The sequence below is a fragment of the Engraulis encrasicolus genome, chromosome 18, assembly GCF_034702125.1.
Source record: "Engraulis encrasicolus isolate BLACKSEA-1 chromosome 18, IST_EnEncr_1.0, whole genome shotgun sequence".
Taxonomy (NCBI): Eukaryota; Metazoa; Chordata; class Actinopteri; order Clupeiformes; family Engraulidae; genus Engraulis; species Engraulis encrasicolus.
In genome coordinates, this window is record NC_085874.1 from 29508326 (window position 1) to 29529091 (window position 20766).

At 44.1% G+C, this 20766-nt stretch overlaps 2 protein-coding genes across 3 annotated transcripts in view; both read left to right on the plus strand.

The window, feature by feature from the left end:
- LOC134468199 (adenylate cyclase type 8-like) overlaps positions 1–20766 on the plus strand; it is a 73083-nt gene that overhangs the window by 36319 nt on the left and 15998 nt on the right. The gene's annotated exons all lie outside the window — the stretch shown is intronic.
- Positions 6492–13555, plus strand: LOC134469250 (mucin-2-like). Of its 2 annotated transcripts, none has more exons than XM_063223401.1 (6): positions 6492–6982; positions 8235–8353; positions 8614–8773; positions 9254–9372; positions 9658–13240; positions 13369–13555. In XM_063223401.1, the coding sequence occupies exons 1-5, from the start codon at positions 6589–6591 to the stop codon at positions 13042–13044; spliced, it is 4179 nt and encodes a 1392-aa protein (XP_063079471.1). In that variant the 5' UTR covers positions 6492–6588; the 3' UTR covers positions 13045–13240; positions 13369–13555. The 2 variants fall into 2 exon arrangements, with proteins under 2 accessions (XP_063079471.1, XP_063079470.1); XM_063223400.1 differs by having other exon boundaries at positions 13403–13555.

A 20766-nucleotide genomic window follows, 5' to 3' on the forward strand; every position in this document is an offset into this window, starting at 1 on the left:
AGGCCAAGGAGGTGTTTGATCAAAAAAGGTTGAGAATCACTAGCACCAATACAAGGTTGCCTTGCTATTGATGAGAACAAGGAAGAGAAGAGAACAGCATAGCAATGTGGATAAACATGTCTGTGAGGAGGAAGACCATATTTAGCGACGTCATCTTACTGTTGAATTATTTTTTCCAACATCAATTTCTTTTCTTGGTTGTTTGTTGGTTGGTCTGCCCTTGCAAATTTATGTCGCACTAATTGTAACGGCAATGAAATGTCATTTTATCACGATTTTGAGATTTTATTGCCAACAATTATTTTATGTCTTTGCCTATCAAAATGTTGCATTTGTCTGTATCTTTATCAGGGTTTTGTTTGGTTTTAGTAAATGCACACCATGTGAGGTGCACACTGTGGTTAATAGATACCTTCATGGAAAAAAAAAACAATTGTCGTTGCACAAATTTGACATGTAAGAGTCTAAAATGACCCAAATACTCTAGATGTTGATAAAAACAAAAATATCAAAATGATTGGGGCAACAGGGAGATGTTGGGCAAATAGTTAGGCCTTTCTGCAACCAGAGGTTCACCTTGTTTTCCACCCTCAATAGCAATGGGGATGAGCACGTCAATGAGCAGGAAGAAAGTATTGAATATCAGCCAAATGACACCACTGGAAAGTAACCTGTAGTACCCAGTGCACTGTATACAGGAAAATCTATGTAGTAAATATATCAGTGCAGAAATGACAAGATCCCACCACCTAGCCTGGGCTCGATGAATGAAGAAGAAAAAAAGAAATGTTTATGATCTTGCATTTGGGAAATTTACATCATCATCTTTGTTGCTTTGACTGAGTTAGTTAACCCATTGACGCCTAAGGCACCAGCAGAAAAGGGTGCTGAATGCCTGAGCCCTTTTTAAGAAAAGCTGCCCTCAGCCTATAAAAACCCAAAAATCTTAGCTTCTGAAGCACATAAAAATATGCACCAAATTGCATTTAAACGCTAAAACCCTCATCTTTCATTAATGTGTTCATTCATCTCAAACAAACAGACATTTTTAATAAAGTTGTGTCAAATGTCATGACCCTGAATGTTGCGTAATGCAGCTCCAGGCGCCAGGGCCAATGTTAAGTTATGTGTGTTATGTGGAAATGCCCTGCCCAAGTTTTTTCACAGGCATTTGGGTATATTTCAAGTGAAAGTTGCTCTACAATAACTTAATATTCTTTTCTTATTATTTGTTCACACAACATGACAACAGTAGCTGTGACAATAGTAGTTCCTCTGCAATTAGTCAACAAATTCTTTTTTACAATGCAAAATACAAAATGCACGAACTGTAGACTGATACAATATTTAACCCTATCCAGACGCGGGGGGGGCTAAATGTGCCCGCACCAACTTTGATGTCGTATAACTGATCAATGACTAAAGCTATGACTACAAAACTTTGTGGCTTTTCCTAACATGAAGTTGGCTACAGTGTGATACCAACAGATTAGGTTTATCATTTTTGTTGTTGCCATGGCAACGGTTTTCTGACAGGTACGCATGACCAAAAATCACTGATCTAAGTCTCATCATCATCACTTTTCATATTTTTTTACATTTTCATTAGCATCAGACACCCTTGTGAACATTTGAAGTGGTCTGAAGCACATAGAAACCAAAATTGATGTGCATCACCCAAGTTAGATGGAAAATACATTAAGGTGACATTTTGGGCAATAAAATCAGGAAATGACGTCATAATGATGTCATAATATCCAATAATGACACCAAACTGATGTCATTCATAGATCTTTGGCTGAAGATCATCCCCTCCAAGTTTGGTGGTCATACGTCATTCGGTTCCTAAGTTATGAGGGGGGGGGTCAAATGAGCCCCCCCCCCGGTCCCAGGAATGCCAAAAAAGCCCGGTCTGGATAGGGTTAAACAATCTGCTCTGAAGATCTTGTCTCCTGCTACATTGTGTGGATGTGTTTTATGCAATATTTTTTTTTTGTGGTTGGGACTCTGTAAAATATTTACCTCCGGTTTGGAAAATGCAATATTATTGGCAATCAAATCTGGATTCTGAAACTCAGAGCAGTGTGTGTGTGTCTGTCATACCTGTCAAACCCCTTGTTTTCTCCGGGAAACTCTCTAATTCCTTTGTATATTCCCGAAAATATCCCAATTTTTCACATTATCAGAAAAAAGTGTCGGTCCACAAATTCACCCTTACAGCCCCCCTGCCAGTTAGCCTGACAAGCCACACCCTCTCTACGTACTTATTCCACCAGGTACAATAGTAGAGATGGCCAGTACTGTAGATTTTATGCCAGATACCACCAATAATTCATTTTCCTTAAAAAGGCGACCTCTCACCCTCGAGCTCTGCAGGCGTGTGTGTGCACTCCTTAGCTCGTGGAAACCGTCATGCGAATTCACCTCATCACAGCCTGCATCAGCATGAAGTTTTGCATCAGCCCCAGACAATTTGAGCAAAATAACAACAAAGAGAAAGTCATATTTCATTCATTTTTACACTATACCGTACAAGCTCCTTTTAAAACCGGCGCTGTGGGGGATTTTGCCAGTGTAAAAAGCAGAGTAGGCCTAGAACCCACCGCCCGACGTGTCCCAGTCGCTCCGTTGACTGAACACAGAATTTGGACTATTGAAAATGTCCCATTTTTTGGCGTAAGATCTGGGAATTTTCCTGATTTTTAGAAGCTCAAAGTTGATAGTTATCTATCTGCAATGTCTATCTGTGTCACTGGTGCATTCCTCTCAGACTATAATCTTCAGATTGTGTGTGTGTGTCTGTGTGTGTGTGTGTGTGTGTGTGTGTGTGTGTGCATGCACACGTGTGTGTATGTGACCCATTTCCTAATCAGTCTGGATTTTGCCTGCAGCATGTTTCCTTGTCCATCCCTCCTCATTTCAAAACTAAGATCAAGGCTAAGATCTGCTCCAGTCTGGGGATTCCCCGCATGCTGCATTTCTGTGTCTTAAACTTCCTGGTCTGTCCCCTGACTGAGTGTATTTACATAAACAACGTAGTGCTGTGTTGTCTTTGGCTCAACTGATGAGCTGCACTTCACCCTTTTGCGCAGAACTTACTTTATTTATAACCTTACTGCCACCAAAATGGTAACAACAAAGACGTAATATGTTACTTAAGGCTCACAGTAATGTTATAGTAATGGTGTTATGATGTAATTGAGTCTTTTCAGCATTGAGTGAGCGGGCCTGTCGGCCCATCTGTACAAAGAGCAGGGAAAGATTACTGCACGGGCCTAATGGGTCCAGGCCGAGGGGCCCAAGAGTCAAGGGGGCCCTGGAACTCATATTTGCATTTTCATATTTTAAATTTAAAGGAGCTCCAGGTAGGATTAAAAGTTGAATTAATCACGGTCCCGAGTCAGGCGATGCTTCAGCAAGTCATTAGTAAGTGAACTATTGCACTCACGACCGCTTCCACGGTCCGCTGTCAGAAAACCCCACAAGCAACTTTTGACAGCGTCCGACCGAACGAGTGTCATGGGAAACACTTTTTCTTTGAAACATCTTTTTACATACCGTATTTAGATTTGTATCAACTGCTGGCATTCGGTGATGATAAACAGTCTCACAGCGAGTTAATTTGAACAGCATTTTTTCATTACAGTGTAGATTTTGAGACAGGCATGCCACGAGCGCCACGCAAATGACACCTTGCTTACACACCTTGCTTAAAACCCTAAATTGTTTCGTAACCAAGAAACAACCTCTTGAAGGAGACCTTTCTTGTGTCCTGGCCTAGGCGCCCATGGAATTATAATCTGTACCTGAAAAATCAGGTACTTCAGCAGGTGGATTCAGGGTGCGATTTGTAGGGGGGAAACCTCTTCTGGTTTTGATATCTCCACTTTTTACACATGATTTAATCACACATTATTATATGGTGTGACGTCATCGGTCGAATGCTCCATTCATTTCAATGGGGCTCCCCAACGTTCGCACGTCTGATATTTGAAATAACAGACGGGTTGGTCTATATCAGACCGCTGTCAATGGCAACAAGACTTTTCATTGCTAAAGCGACTTTTCAACAAGACTCTAATCAGCTGCTGTGATAGACAACACCTGTTGTCTAGGCTACCTGTTGCCTAGCGGTGTTCCACAACGGCACTGTTTTGTTTTGACATTAATCTTTTGACATGAAAAATTACAATAATAGGCCTACATTAAATAAAGAAATGTCACCGCCATGTGTGAATCATTTAAGTATATCCATATAATAAGCGGGTTAACGTTCGGCGAGTCGGTCGCTTTGTGGAATAGCAGCACTTCAGAGAGAACAAGACCCCTCCGCTCCGCGTCGGGGTCTAAAGATTCTCTCTGTCGTGCTGCTATTCCACGGTAGCGACCTTCTCGCCGAACGTTAACCCAAAGAAGTTGGATCTAACAAGAAGCGTCATTTTGTTTCTTTTCCGCTATCCACTTTATGTCGGGGGAACGCCCCTTTAGGAGACCTTCGGTTAGGAGACCTTCGGAGTCCTGAGGTTGAGAATAAATGAAGTCCCCTTAGCGCTGTAGATGGCGGTAGCGCACATCTTGTGCAAACACCTCAAAAAGAGAAGACGAAGGATGGGACAACGCCCCCTTAGGAGACCCAACTATAGCACAAGCTTTTGCATTGAGTGGGCGTGTTTTGCGTTATCTTCCTCTTATCCAGTATTTTGGTTAACCCTTAGGCCTACTTAATGTCTGTCCATTGATATTGCTTAAAATCTGGAACATATCGCCCCTTTTGGTTTTCTAACAAATCGCACCCTGGATGGATTCATTATGTTGGGGTGTGGGGTGTGTGTGTGTGGAGGGGGGGTGCTTTCAGAAAACTTTGTCCCACGCCTGACCAAAACTGTCAACATCCCCTGACACATGCTCAGATGTCTGCTGTGTTACAGTATGGTATATTGATTATATTGTGTAGACACATGTTCACTGGTGCTCAATGATGACATTCTATACTGATGATGATGTCTAACTATGTGACTATTAGTTAAAGAGAAAAACATGTACATCCGTCTCGAAAAGATTGGGTGCAGGATCAGCAAAAATACCATGAAAAACTGAAAGAAAAGTCCGCGACACCAAGCTCCGTTACTCTTTTTTAATGTATTAAAACTTTTTTAATGTACATTAAAAAAAGAGCAACGGGAGCTTGGTGTCGCGGACTTTTCTTTCAGTTTTTCATAACTATGTGACTATTGCAGTGCTGCGTGGTGCTTTTCTCCAGGTGATAATACGGGTCATATTATGTTGAGCACTTTGAGTGGTGTGATTTACCTGTGATATGTGCTGTGGGATGCACCTGTCAGATGATGAGCGTGTTTGCAGCTCTTTCATCACTCAAAATCTCTCTGCCATCTTCCCTGTTGCCTCAGCCAGCTACACACACACACACACACACACATACACACACACACACACACACACACACACACACACACACACACACACTAATAAAACACAGACAGGTATGCAATGCGGAAAAAACTCCCCCCACCCCCCGCCACCAAACACACACACACACACCTGACAGGAGTACATGCGGAACAATCTTCTCCTGTACATTTCTGACATGTGAAAGTCTTAAGGAATGCTCAACCTGAAGATTATTCACACACACACACACACACACACACACACACACACACACACACACACACACACACACACACACACACACACACACACACACACACACACACACACAATCTGAAGATTACTTAGTCTGAGAGGAATGTTCCAGTGACACAGATAGACATTGCAGATAGATAATAGGAAATCTAATCGTCATGCAACTTTTTGAGCCAGAATGCATTGCTGTCTATATGCAGATACAGCCGTTGCGATAACTCGATCGCACCTATTGATACGCTAGGCCTACACACATGCACAAGCACACGCGCGCACGCACACACACACACGCACAGGTAGTTCCCCCTATACATTGTATCCATGTGCAATTGGATTTTTCTTTCTGACGTTTTTTAGCAGTTAAAAAGTGCAACTAAATTATTTTTGCCTGATGTCCTGAATGAATGAGAATATTGACAGTAGGGAAGCTGTTATTGTGCATTTTTTTCCTACTGTTTAAAATACCTAAACGTAGGCTACTCACGCATTTTCAGCCTCGACACGTTTTTTTATTTATTTTTTATTTTTTAAATAGGCCACACACAATGTTCTGCTTATTGAAACCTCTATTTTCATTTTTGTGAATTGATAACCCGTTTTGCGTTTTGTATAAACCCTTGAATTAATCATTCATTGTGGGGGGAAAATGTAGCCCATGTAGGCAACTGAAAAAGCTGCAGTGTAGTGGCGAGGGACGCGGAGCATTTCACAGAGAAGTCATCATGGTGTTGTAATCAGAGCAGTGCGCACCTGCCGTTAATTAGCGGTGTGTGCTCGCGACGGCCTCAGCACAAACAGCTGGAGAAGGGGGGACTTGCAGATCAGCCTCGGTGGCTTTCTAGCTCGCTGAATGAGTGAGGTACTGTAGGGTAGAGGAAGAGAGACTGAGACAAATGTAAATGTTTGACGGAGAGAGTCCAAAACATGTTCTGTCGCGCTGCTGAAGTGGCGTGCAGGCGAGCAACGTGTGCGCTACTTCTTGGCCTACTCGGCGTCCTTGTGCTGTTGTTGTGCCTGGACCTCGGTGAAGAGAGGGTGTCAGCCTCGTCTCATAATGACAGCGTGAACCCTGCACCCGCCGTCCATGGACATATCGCAGCACCGTCGAGCGAGTATCTTGGACCGGAACACATTCCCAGCGTCCGCGACACCAACCTACTCTCCAAACCAAATGACAGCCCCGACCATCGTTCCACCGTGCGCTGGAGGCGCCGAACAGCACGCTGGGGTGATGGTGAGCCTGCGGTCCATTGTGGAGATCAACTCTTGCGCGTGTTCGTCAGGCGCGAGGACGTTCGGCACCTGCAGGTGTTCTCGGGTAAGCAAAAGAACACTGCTTACGTCTAGCGACATTACACACGATGGCAAAATAGTTTTGTTGAAAGAAAAACCCAAGCTAAATGTGTTGCCTATTGTGTGCACGGTAGATTACGTAAAGCTTTAGACTATGTGCTGATTAGTGATTATGATCATGGAGTGTTGGTTGCCCATTGACGTTTTTTTTTTTTTTTTTTTACTATCAGTGGTGCAATGACAGCTAGTCAAATTCCCTTATTGTATAAATGAAATGTTTTTGTTGTTACTGGATTGTCTACAAAAACATATTGATAGTAGGCTACATTAATTTCCGATTATTCATTAATATTCATTAATTTAATTAGGGCAATAGGAGTGGCAATAGCTGTGGTTGTACTACCACCTGACTTATGCTACTCAGTAACCCTGGCATGTGACAATAGCCTATTGTAACATAACTAAATCATCATTTTTTAACTTTTAGTAGCTAAGATTAAAGACTTAACATCTCAACAGGATCTGGAGAAATGAATCCATGCTTTTATTGCTGTGGAGTTGACTATTGTACCCTATGCCACTCAGGCAGGTGCAACTAATCCTGCTGCTGCAAGAATTCTAACCAAAACAAACAAATGAGATCACAACACTCCAGTAACCTACTGTGGTGATTGCACTGGCTGTCAGTGAGGTTTAGAATTGAGTTCTTCTGACTGTCAAGTCACTCAATGACCTCAGCCCGAAATATATTGCAGATATGCCAGAGCAATATCATCCTTAAAGATGTCGAGGGTCTTATGAGTTTTCTCTACTGGTTGTGCCTACGGTAAAATCCAAACAAGGTGAAATTACAATCATCAATTATGCTGCTGCTAATGCTGGAACCAGCTTTATTTTCATCTGCCTTTGGTTAGAGCTAAGTCAGCTATGTACAGCCACGCTGTTTCTTCTTACTTTTATTTCCTCTTAAGCACATTGAATGACTTAAGTGTTTGATAATGTGCTATTAACAATACTATTGCTATTGTAATACAGGTAGGTGATAACAGGAGTCATTTAATATTTTTTTCATTCATGTTTTATGTGGTGATCTATTGCTGTTTGTGCATAATATTCCTGTGATCTCCTCTTCGCGTGTGTGTGTGTCTGCGCGCAAGCAAGCACACGCGCACGTGTGTGTGTGTGATAATGGTGGTGGGGGTGGTGATGGTTGTGTGTGTGTGTGTGTGTGTGTGTGTGTGTGTGTGTGTGTGTGTGTGTGTGTGTGTGTGTGTTAGGGAGTGGGGTGCCCCTGGCACTGTCTCATCTGCCTGGGGGTTGCGGAATACGTCTTGTCATGACGAGCTCAGAGGCCATCCTCATCTCCCAATACACAGGCTGCTTCATGACACAACAGGTATAGTATACACACACACACACACACACTGTGGTAGACCTGCTGAAAACGAAACACACGCATACAAGTATGTATAGTTAAAAGAATAAAACACAGTACATGTGGGAGCTTTTCATGAATCAAATGGTGTTGAATGGCATCAGCTAGTGTTAAAGAATGGTGCTGATATGATTGTGTGTGTCCCCCATCATAGTGTTCTCATTTTCAGCTGTAGTATGTGCTGTAGCATGGCGCGTAATGTCCCTCTTCCCCCACCATAGGGCTCGGAGTGGGTGTTGTGGCTACGCTGGTTTGGACGATTGGTTCGAGCTTCCTGCCCCGCTCCCAAGGCCACGCCTCCTCCCGCTGTCACCTGCCAACATCAAGATATGGCTGCTACATTTACAGGACACAGACTGCAGGAGGCACTCTCGATTAGGGGTGAGTGTGTACAAGAGAGAGAGGTGTGTGTGTGTGTGTGTGTGTGTTTACCTGACATGGGCAAGAGAGGGCACCCTTAGGCAAGGTGTGTGTGTTTATTATAACTGTGTTAGAGAGCAAGAGAGCAAGAGTGCATCGTACGTTTTTTTATGTAGCCTACCTCAATGTTATTAATAATATAATAACAATTTTCTCGGGGATTACGTGTGCATATTTGTAAACAAATGATTCTTAATTGCATAGATATATTTTATATTTTGTAATATACAGTACTCCACATACTATTATTTGGTAACCGTGCCTGCAATATATTTTATATTCTATTACATCGTGAATGGCTGCTTTGGTAACAGTGCCTACTACAATATGTTTTATACTTTGCCACAATTATTTGACCTCCGCTGTGTGGTGACCATAGTGTTTTTTGTCACTCTTCGTGTGCGTGTTTGCATATGTGAGTGCATGTGTGTGCGTGTCCAGTCGGTGGTAGTTGGCTCCCCCTGCTGGATGCAATGGCTTGGTGTGGAATGGAGGCGGATGTTACTCCACAAGGCATCACCATCACTGCTGCCTATACATGCTGTGCTGTCACTGAACAGGTACACACACACACACACACACACACACACACACACACACACACGGAATCACTATCACTGCTGCCTGCTTTTATTGAATTCGTAGGTACGCACACACACACAATGGCGTCTTTCACATTTTTGCCTATTCATGCTGTTGTATCGCTACACAGGCACACACACACACAGACACACATGATCAGATCTAATCAAGAAACAGTAATGGGAGCCTTCAGTAGGATAATTTACACCCTTGGTGTTGGTGACTTCATTTGTGTTTTCTTCGTTGTTTCCTTTAATCCTTAGGATGGACATTACCTGCTCTCTATCCAGGTCACAGGGAGGGATGTGACCGTGTCGTGTCCAGCTGACATTCTCAGTTACCCAGCATCCTCCCTTCATGGCCCTTCCCACTCCACACACGAACCACACCCCTTTCCAGACAACTTCCCTAGTAGACCACACCCACTGCCACCTGTCACCCAGCTTGCTCCACCTCACCCAGACACCACCCACCAGAGTATACCAGACTCCATGCCGTGGCAGCCACCCTATGTCCTGGTCCCACTAGACTCCTCAGCCTGGCATCCAGGTGGGAATCCTGTTCCCAGCGTGGCTAGCCCACCCCAGACCTCCACAGGCACGTCTTCAGGACTAGAGGGGATAACCACCACCACCCCAACTTCTAAAACACTAGTCCATGTCTGGTTGAATGACTACTTCAGTAACAACCCACAGCCCAACAGACCGCCAGAGAACTATGAAGGAATGACGGCTCCGGATAGCTCCAGCCCCTCTTCTCGTGAGTTCATGACCACAGCCATGTCTTCAGGGCCCGAGGCGACGACTACCCCTATTCCTAAAACAGCCGTTCATGTCTGGTTGAGTGACTACCTCAGTAACAATCAGCTCTGGCCGAAGCCCTTGACACCCCCAGAGGAAGAAGAAGGAGTAGCTACTCCTCCTACTGTATCTCTCAGCCCAGACGCCCATTTTGAAGAGTCTTCTACTCAGTATCCACCTCTGGTTACTCCACAGACCGTGTCCACTACCTCGACTCCTAAAACAGCCGTTCATGTCTGGCTGAGTGGTAACCCAGAGACATATCTTGTAAACACAACAGTCTCTTCACCTCAAGATACACCTTTGGTCAGTCCTGTTCCCAGCACAGCCAGTCCAATCCAGACTGTGACTACTACCCCAACTCCTAAAACAGCTGTTCATGTCTGGCTGAGTGAAAACCCAGAGACATATCTTGAAAACACAACAGTAACTTCATCTCAGGATACACCTTTGGTCACTCCTGTTCTCAGCACACCCCCAGAGAAGGAAGAAGGAATAACTACAGAAGAAAACTCCACCACTCCACCTCCCACTGTATCTCTTGACACAGAAGCCCCTTTTCAAAACACAACAGTCTCTTCACCTCAGGATACACCTTTGGTCACTCCTGTTTCTAGCACAGCGAGTCCACTCCAGACTGTGACAAATACCCCAACACCAAAATGTGATTGTGCCAGTAATCATCCTGACTGGCCGAAGCCCTCCACACCCCCACATTCAGTCACCACAACCCCGGCTCCCCCATCAGTGCTAGTTACTACCACCCCTTCTCCACGGTCTGTGGTGAATGTCTGGATCAGTGAACATCTCTTAAACAGATATCTCCGTCCACCTGCACAAACCTCTAAGCCTCCTGAGGAAGGTCTAGAAGGATTAGACACAAGGACAACCACCCTTGCTGCGAGTCCTGTGGCGAACCCATCAGAGCCAGTGACAACCACCCCTTCTCCACGTTCTGTGGCAAATGTTTGGCTTAGTGAGTACCTCTCCAACAGCTATCTTCATCCAGCTACAACAACCATTAAGCCTCCTCAGGAAGATCTTTCAGACCCAGTGACCCCTCATCCTAGGTCTGTGGCAAATGTTTGGTTGAGTGATTACCTGTCCAAACCTCCAGAGAGCGATGTTGAGACATTGGTGTCAGATAATTCCAATCCCACAACCTTCAGGCCAGGTCACTTCCATTTTAGGAACTGGAGGTCTTTTGGAGGATTGTTAACTCCAGACGCTGAGTCTCCACAGCCTCCTCCTGTCACCCACCAGCCATTACTGTATACACCCCAACCACCAGCTCTCAGAACAACTAGTCCGCTACAGACAGTGACTCCTAAAAGAGCCTCCCATGTGTGGTTGAGTGATTACCTCAGTAATCATCCTGTCTTTCTGAAGCCTACCACAAACCCAGGACCTGTGTCTTCATTAGAGAGTGTGTCAAGGATAACGTCACATCCAGTCACTACTACCCCTGCTCCAAAGACTGTAGCGAATGTTTGGCTGAGTGAATATCTCTCCAACACTTATCTCCGTCCACGCTCGCTAACCTCTAAACCTCTAGAGGAAGGTATATCAGACACAGGGACCCTCGCTGCTAGGTCTTTTGAGAACCTTTCACATTCTCTGACTGCCACCCCTACTCCACGATCTGTGCCACATACATGGATGAGTGAGCATCTCTCCAACAACTACCCCCACCCAGCTGCGCTAAACCCTAAACCTGCACATAGTGATGTGGGAACAGTGAGACCAGAGAAATCCCATTCTGCGTCCTTTAAGCCCGGTCGACTCCTGTTTACAAACTGGAAAGCTTCTGGAGGAACTTTAGCACCAAAACCTGAGGGTTTACAACCTCGTGGAGCCAACACTGAGAACACACTGCAACCTGTTGGCACTTCCGCACTGGGTGTTGCCTCCCACCCAGGTGCTGCCGTCCAAAATGTTGCTGGGTCAAGCACCACAGCACCAGAACCAGCACCAGCTTCAGGTCATCCTCCTTCGGTGGAGAACCCATCAGAGCCAGTGACAACCACCCCTGCTCCACAGTCCATGGCCAATATATGGCCGAGTGAGTATCTCTCTAACAATTATCTCCCCCCAGATGCACTGACCCCTAAACCTGCGCATAGTAATGTAGAAGCAGTGAGATCAGAGAACTCTAATCCTGTATCCTTCAGGCCTGGTCGACTCCTGTTTACCAACTGGAGGCCTTTTGAAGGAGTTATAACTTCAAGACCTCAGTCTCCACAGCCTTCCCCTCTTCCTGTCAAGCCCCCTGCCTCAGTATCAGCTGATTCAGAGACTTCTCAGAAGTCCCCAGTTCTCAGCATGGCCAGTCCACGGTATCCAGTGAGTGCTTGGCTGCGTGATTACCTCTCCAGCAACTACATCCGTCCACCTGCACCTGAGACCACTAAACCTCCAGACAGCACTGTGAGTGATAGTGCGGCCATCTTTACACCCGAGGTCTCCAATCCCTCCTCGACCTACTCGGGCCTTCGATATTTCCCACGCTGGATCCCCCTCAGGCCACCTGTTTCCCCGTCTGCCGGTCCACCTGTCTCCCCCACTCATTCTCCTGCAGCTGCTGCAACTGTCTTTTCAGGTTCTCCTCTCACAGACACATCTGCGTCTGTCTCCCCAACGTCACAAGGTGTTAAACCTGCGTCTGCCAGCTATGAGTATACAGCTGTTACACCTGGGTCTGGTGTCCTACCTGCTCCTCCCGTCCATAAATCTGCTGTGTACACCTGGCTTAGTAATTATCTCCCTAAACACGGAATCAAGGCACCCACAGGGCAGATACAGAAAGGGCTCCAGTCGCCCACAGTCGCCCACCTACAACGTGTACCCTAACTGACCAGCAGGCCAGTGACCTCAAATCCCCTCTCCTGCATAACGCCCCCTCTCCTACACGCCAGCAGCAGTACAAATGTCAAAATGACCCCCACTCCCAGCTAGCTGTGTGCCCCAATGCCGCCCTCCCACGTAGTCAGATGCCACTGCCAGCCACCCTTCGCTTGCTCCCTAACACCACACTCCCCTGGATCATGTGAGTATTTCACAATACAGTAAATGTATATATGCATGCATATACTCTGGTATCTTTTGCAGGGCACTCTGTGTGTATGCTGTAAATCAATTTGCTTTTTAATTTGAACTTTTTGTCTTTGCTCATAGTGGCCACTAATGGATTCTTCTGTCTATTCTGAAGGAAAGTATGGAGTCTGAGGAAGATGGAAAGATATGGTGCCAAAAAAGCTGGACTGATGGGATGACCATGGTTATCATTGAAGAGTATAAAAGTGTGAAGACAAATCAAATCTAAATAAATATGTATTCTATCAAATAAAAACCCCTCAATGAATCTGTGCCTCATTGTGGTATACAGTTGTTGATGCCAGAAATTAAGCAAAAGGTGAAGTCATGGTGGAATGGTTAGGGTGGGATTCCTGATAACATCATGCTAGTGCGGGGAGGCAACATTAGTGGGGTCGTAGGCATATGCAATTTTTCTCAGTCATTTCAAATTGGTGTTAAAGTTTGGTTTTCACTTCCAAGTTGAAGTTTAGGGTCTATAGAACAATTTGAGTTCGAGTGTCAAACACACAGATAACAAAATGGCCTGCGGGGGGCGCTCTAAAATATATAAACTGCTATAACTTTTGATTAGTTAAACCAAATTTAACATATGAGGTATGTATGGATTCAGCATGAAGAGGAAAAACCGGTGAGATAAGTATTTGGTTACCGGATTAAAGACACACTTTGTAATAAACACACTTTTAGCTAATGGACAGCAAAATTCAGGGTTTTTTTTAAGATAAAGGGTGGAAATACCCTCCAAGTTGAAATGAAACATAATTTATTGTTACAAGTTATTGTAAATAAAACCTGGGATATCATTCAACTTGATTTGTTCAGAATATCCCTGAAGCACAAAGATACCTAGGATACCTATACACAAATATGGCTGCATAAAGCCTATGTGATATTTAGCACCCAACTTGCAACTTTGAGTTTATGAATTTAGGATCATGAGTATCAACTTTTTTTCAATCAAGCCATATTCTGTTCACACATAAATCAAATCAATAAATAATATGAATCAATAATAATAACAACAACAACAACAACAACGACAAAAACAACAACAACAACAACAACATCAACAATAAGTAGACTGCATTTCCGCAGAGATAATGCTATTAGTATGCTTGCGGCTTATGCACACACACACACACACACACACACACACACACACACACACACACACACACACACACACACACACAGCTGTTGTATACACACACAGAAACACGAGGGAAAGAGATAGAGGTCTGAGTGTGTGTGTGTGTGTCTGTGTCTGTTTGTGTGTGTGTGTGTGTGTGTGTGTGTGTGTCTGTCTGTGCGAGAGAGAGAGAGAGAGAGGTGTGTGTGTGTGTGTGTGTGTGTGTGTGTGTGTGTGTGTGAGAGAGAGAGAGATGTGTGTGTGTGTGTGTGCGTGTGTGCATGTATGGATATGCTTCAGGTGCCTTTCAGCAATGGGTGGGTAGGGAGAGGTAAGGGTGGGATTCGAACCTGCAACCCTCTGACAGACCAACACCCTACCCAGTAGGCCACTGCCAATACTGTGGCCACAGCAGCATAGGCCACGGTTGCCCAGGTGACAGCAGAGGTCTAAAGTTCTACAAGGCTGCGTGTGTGTGTGTGTGTGTGTGTGTGTGTGTGTGTGTGTGTGTGTGTGTGTGTGTGTGTGTGTGTGTGTGTGTGTGAGAGAGAGAGAGAGAATGAAGATTCTAAAGGTGACAGTTTGGCAGTCAATAGCTGAGTAATATGTGCAGTCTTATTTTTACGCTGTCATATCTCCAAAAGTTTTGCAAGTTGTCAGATGATATTGACACACAAATGGCACAACCCTGCTCTTCATGTCAAAGCTGAGATCACTTTTCTAGGCCAAATGGTTCAGTCAAAAAAATGACATATTCAGGCCTATGCGCTGAGCTGTTCACACATTTTTTTTTCTACGTGAATGAGGTCACATCATAGGGATTTTAAAGCTGTTCTCTCTGAAACATTTTTAAGAGTTGGCTTATGATCTTCACACAGTTTGTATTCAGAGCCAAGACCTCTCTGACAATGCCTTTACCTAGTTGATACCTAGTTAAAAACCCCAGGACAGGTCACCTCTCACTCTGCCACAGTTTGTGACATCGTCTTGACCATTCTACCATTCATTTCAATGAGGGGGAACAAAGAGAAAACTGAGGAAAAGCAAGTCTGGTGAACAAATGAAAGGGGGTAGGCCAGCAAATAAAAACTCCACCCTGGTCCCTTTTTGAGCCGTTCGTTTTGGCACTCGAACCATGTCTCTATCTCGAACGCTGCAACGATTCAAAGCCGCCATACTAATGAATGGCGATTCCCATAGGCCGAGGTGAATGGAAAAATGTAGAATAATAATAAACTCTTGATGAACAATTAGTATGCTTTCCGGCAAGCATACTAAATAAACTGTTGGAGAACAATTAGTATGCTTGCTGGGGGCAAGCAGAGGCCTTTGGCAAGCATACTAAATAATACTATAGGACTATTTCATACATGGTAGACACAATCATCTGCTGTTATGAGGACATCTCTGTCATCTGGGAACTGTCCATTTGTTACCAGCGTAGTTATCTGCATTTGCCAGAAATGCCTGCCAATCTGGTAACAAATGAACAGTTCCCAGATTTGGTCTACACAGTACACACAGTAGTACACAGTTTCCAAAGATGTATTCCAACTAGAGGTGAAGTGCAGCTGTACTAGTACTTGTACAAATAGACCTGCCAGATCTCGGTGCAAGTGCATGGAGGCAGAGTTAAAGTGCACACGTCTGTGCAAGTGCACATGCAATTTCTAAGACTGACCACTGACTGTTTTTGCATCTGTTCTCTGTCATAGTTATTGTAGAGTGGATTATTAAATGTTAGCCCTATGGTCTTCTGTTTGCTTTTTGAATGCAGGAAAAAATGATGTTCCCCATAGTATTCATCATCATCATTATTATTATTATTATTATTATTATTATTATTAGGGGCCAAGCAGCGAAGCTGCCTGGCACCTTATAGTGTTTCTACTGTTTCTTATTATTTTTCTTTCTCCTTAGGGAGTCTATGGCAGCCCATAGAGCCGTATGGTCGAAAATGCTGAAAATTGGCACACGCGTTCAGGACCGTGTCAGCATTACCCACAGCAATTTATAGGTCCCCAGCCCCAACCCTCTAGCGCCACCAGCAGGCCAAAGTTGCAGGTACATTTCTGCTTGTAACTTTTGAACCGCTGGGCCAATTTTCAAAAACTTGGTATCCCTGGAATCCTTGGGCCGAGACGAATCCAACGCACCCTATGACGTCATTTTCCGCCTGGAAAGTTTTCCCGCCATTTTGAATTTTCTGAAAATCACTAAAAATGGGTCTCCTCCCTTAATTTTTGACATTTTTTTCTGAAAATCGGTATATAGCATCTCTGGACTGAGCCTCACAAAACCTATGCCTTCAATTTTTTATATCTTTTATCGTTTGGCCGTGACAGCCAATCAAAAACGTTCTTAAAGTCGCCAAACAGGAAGTGAAGTCATATCTTGGCAACCCATGGACACAATCTTCTGCAAATTGTCACAGACATTCTTGTCCATGCCATGACCCACCAAAACAAATTTCAGGTCGCTAGCTCAAACTCTCTAGCGCCACCAGCTGGTCAAATTTTTTGCTACGTTTCTGCCCGTAACTTTTGAACCGTACGCTCCATTTTAAATCTGGTGGTACCGTTGAAATCCTTGGGCCAAGACAAATCCAACGCATCCTTTGACATCATCGTCAGCCAATCAAAAACAGCCTAAACGTCGACAAACAGGAAGTGAAGTCATATCTTGGGAACCCATCGTCACAATCTTCTGCAAATTGTCACAGTCTTTCTTGTCAGTGCCATGACCCACCAAAAAAAAAATCAGGTCGCTAGCTCAAACTCTCTAGCGCCACCAGCTGGTCAAAGTTTTAGCTACATTTCTGCCTCTAACTTTTGAACCGCATGCTCAATTTTTATTCTGGTAGTACTGTTAAATTCCTTGGGCCAAGCCGAATCCAACGCACCCTCTGACATCATATCCGCCACAATAGAATGCCCGCCATTTTGGATTTGGTGAAAATCAATAAAAACCCATCTCCTCCCTCAATTTTTCACATTTTTTCTGAAAATTGGTATATAGCATCTCTGGACTGAGCTTCACAAAACTTATGCCTTCAATTTTTTATATCTTTTATCGTTTGGCCGTGACAGCCAATCAAAAACGTTCTTAAAGTCGCCAAACAGGAAGTGAAGTCATATCTTGGCAACCCATGGACACAATCTTCTGCAAATTGTCACAGACATTCTTGTCCATGCCATGACCCACCAAAACAAATTTCAGGTCGCTAGCTCAAACTCTCTAGCGCCACCAGCTGGTCAAATTTTTTGCTACGTTTCTGCCCGTAACTTTTGAACCGTACGCTCCATTTTAAATCTGGTGGTACCGTTGAAATCCTTGGGCCAAGACAAATCCAACGCATCCTTTGACATCATCGTCAGCCAATCAAAAACAGCCTAAACGTCGACAAACAGGAAGTGAAGTCATATCTTGGGAACCCATCGTCACAATCTTCTGCAAATTGTCACAGTCTTTCTTGTCAGTGCCATGACCCACCAAAAAAAAAATCAGGTCGCTAGCTCAAACTCTCTAGCGCCACCAGCTGGTCAAAGTTTTAGCTACATTTCTGCCTCTAACTTTTGAACCGCATGCTCAATTTTTATTCTGGTAGTACTGTTAAATTCCTTGGGCCAAGCCGAATCCAACGCACCCTCTGACATCATATCCGCCACAATAGAATGCCCGCCATTTTGGATTTGGTGAAAATCAATAAAAACCCATCTCCTCCCTCAATTTTTCACATTTTTTCTGAAAATTGGTATATAGCATCTCTGGACTGAGCTTCACAAAACTTATGCCTTCAATTTTTTATATCTTTTATCGTTTGGCCGTGACAGCCAATCAAAAACGGCCTAAAAGTCGTCAAACAGGAAATTAAGTCATATCTTGGCAACCCATGGTCACAATCTTCTGCAAATTGTCACAGACATTCTTGTCCATGCCATGACCCACCAAAACAAATTTCAGGTCACTAGCTCAAACTCTCTAGCGCCACCAGCTGGTCAAAGTTTTAGCTACATTTCTGCCTGTAACTTTTGAATCGCATGCTCAATTTTTATTCTGGTAGTACTGTTAAATTCCTCGGGCCAAGACGAATCCAACGCACCCTCTGACATCATATCCGCCACAATAGAGTGCCCGCCATTTTGGATTTGGTGAAAATCAATAAAAGGCTCCTCATCCTTCAAATTTAGTCTGATTTTCACAAAACTTGATACACATGATCTCTGGAGCACTGTGAAGAGGTCCCTAAAAGGGTTTTATTACATCTTTTACCGTTTGGCCGTAACAGCCGATCAAAATCCTCCACACAGACGCCAAACAGGAAGTGAGCTCATATCTCAGCAACCCATGGTCAGAATCTTTTGGGAATCGTCACACACATTCTTGGCTATCCCATGACTCCCCACAAGAACTTTCAGGTCTCCAGCTCACTCGCTAGCGCCACCGGCAGGTCACAAATCAAATTTCGAGGTATATTTCTGCTTGTAAAAAATAACTGTGCGTGTCTCTGACAGTCTGCCTGCTCGGCTCTTTCGGTTGCCATGGCGACTTAGGCGGAAATCCTGCTTGGCCCCGCATTGCTGCTTGCAGCTATATTTATTATTGATTTACTTTCTTCCAGATATACAGTTTTTAAGTTGTGAAAAAAAAGCTGGTACTCATGATCCTAAATTCATAAACTCAAAGTTGCAAGTTGGGTGCTAAATATCACATAGGCTTTATGCAGCCATATTTGTGTATAGGTATCCTAGGTATCTTTGTGCTTCAGGGATATTCTGAACAAATCAAGTTAAGTGATAACCCAGGCTTTATTTACAATAACTTGTAACAATAAGTTATGTTTCATTGCAACTTTGAGGGCATTTCCACCCTTTATCTTAAAAAAGCCCGGATTTAGCTGTCCATGGGCTAAAAGTGTGTTTATTACATAGTGTGTCTTTAATCTGGTAACCAAATACTTAGCTCACCGGTTTCTCCTCTTCATGCTGAATCCATACATATCTCATATGTTAAATTTGGTTTAACTAATCAAAAGTTATAGCAGTTTATATATTTTAGAGCGCCCCCCGCAGGCCATTTTGTTATCTGTGTGTTTGACACTCGGACCCAAATTGTTCTATAGACCAGTGTTTCCCAACCAGGGGTACGTGTACCACTAGGGGTACGCGAGCACACTGCAGGGGGTACTTGGAAAAATGTTATTATTATAACAAATGTATGGAGCAGTCACATCAGGACAGACAAAGCGATATAGAACATGAATTAGGGGGTACTCATGGCACAACAAAAAGGCCTGGGGGGTACGTGAGACAAAAAAGGTTGGGAAACACTGCTATAGACCCTAAACTTCAACTTGGAAGTGAAAACCAAGCTTTAACACCAATTTGAAATGACTGAGTCTAATACGACCCCACTACATGTGTCGACCGACTTTGCAAAGTATGTCAGCAAGAACTTGCCATCATAACATGGGGTACTGTTGAAAACGGCACATTTGAAGTCAACCACAAATTTACATGAGACGATGAGCTCACACCAGGTTCATTTACATAGTACCAGTTTCATTTAAGTAGTACATCACGTATGAGGTGGGGAGGAGTTGTTGAAATGGGAGTTGAAAAGTGCAACAGTTTGGGGGGTGTGGGACAATGAGTGTACACAGACGTCAGGGGATATTAGGCCAAACAGTTCAAAGGTGCGTCACCATGGAGGCGGTATGCAGACCCTTGCAAAAAAATATGAACGCGGATAAGCAACTGCAGGTGTTGCAACGTTCACCTGCAGTCGTTTTGATCCCACAAGAGTTTGATAGTACCATGTCACACATCGTGTCTTCATCACAGCATGACTGAATTTTTGTTTAGTCGGACAAGATTATGCTTTGTTGTGTACACTGAGTGCTGTGGAGTACTTTACGCTACTAGGAATATCTTTATCTGACTTCAACGTTCAGACTGTTAAAATGGCCGTAGCCTTAGGAAGATGTGCCCCTGAGATGTTGAGTTGTGTCCTGGTGCCAATGGGACAGCAGATAGTCCTGTAATTGCTGTCCCTGCACAGACATGAGAGACGTGTGTGTGTGTGTGTGTGTGTGTGTGTATGTGCGTGTGTGTGTATGTGTCTGTCTGTCTGTCTGTCTGTCTGTCTGGCCATGAGAGACTTGTGCCTTATGGATCAAGAGAGCATGAAAGACTCATGTCCCTCAAGCTTGTGTGTGTGTGTGCTACAGTAACTACAGGAAAGCAGGCCATAGTTCAATAGCTGAGTAGATGGGTTATGCCTGTATTTGCCTGTGATTTGTGTGGCTTGTGTTGTGGGTGTATTTTCTGTGGTCTACAGTTGCTGTC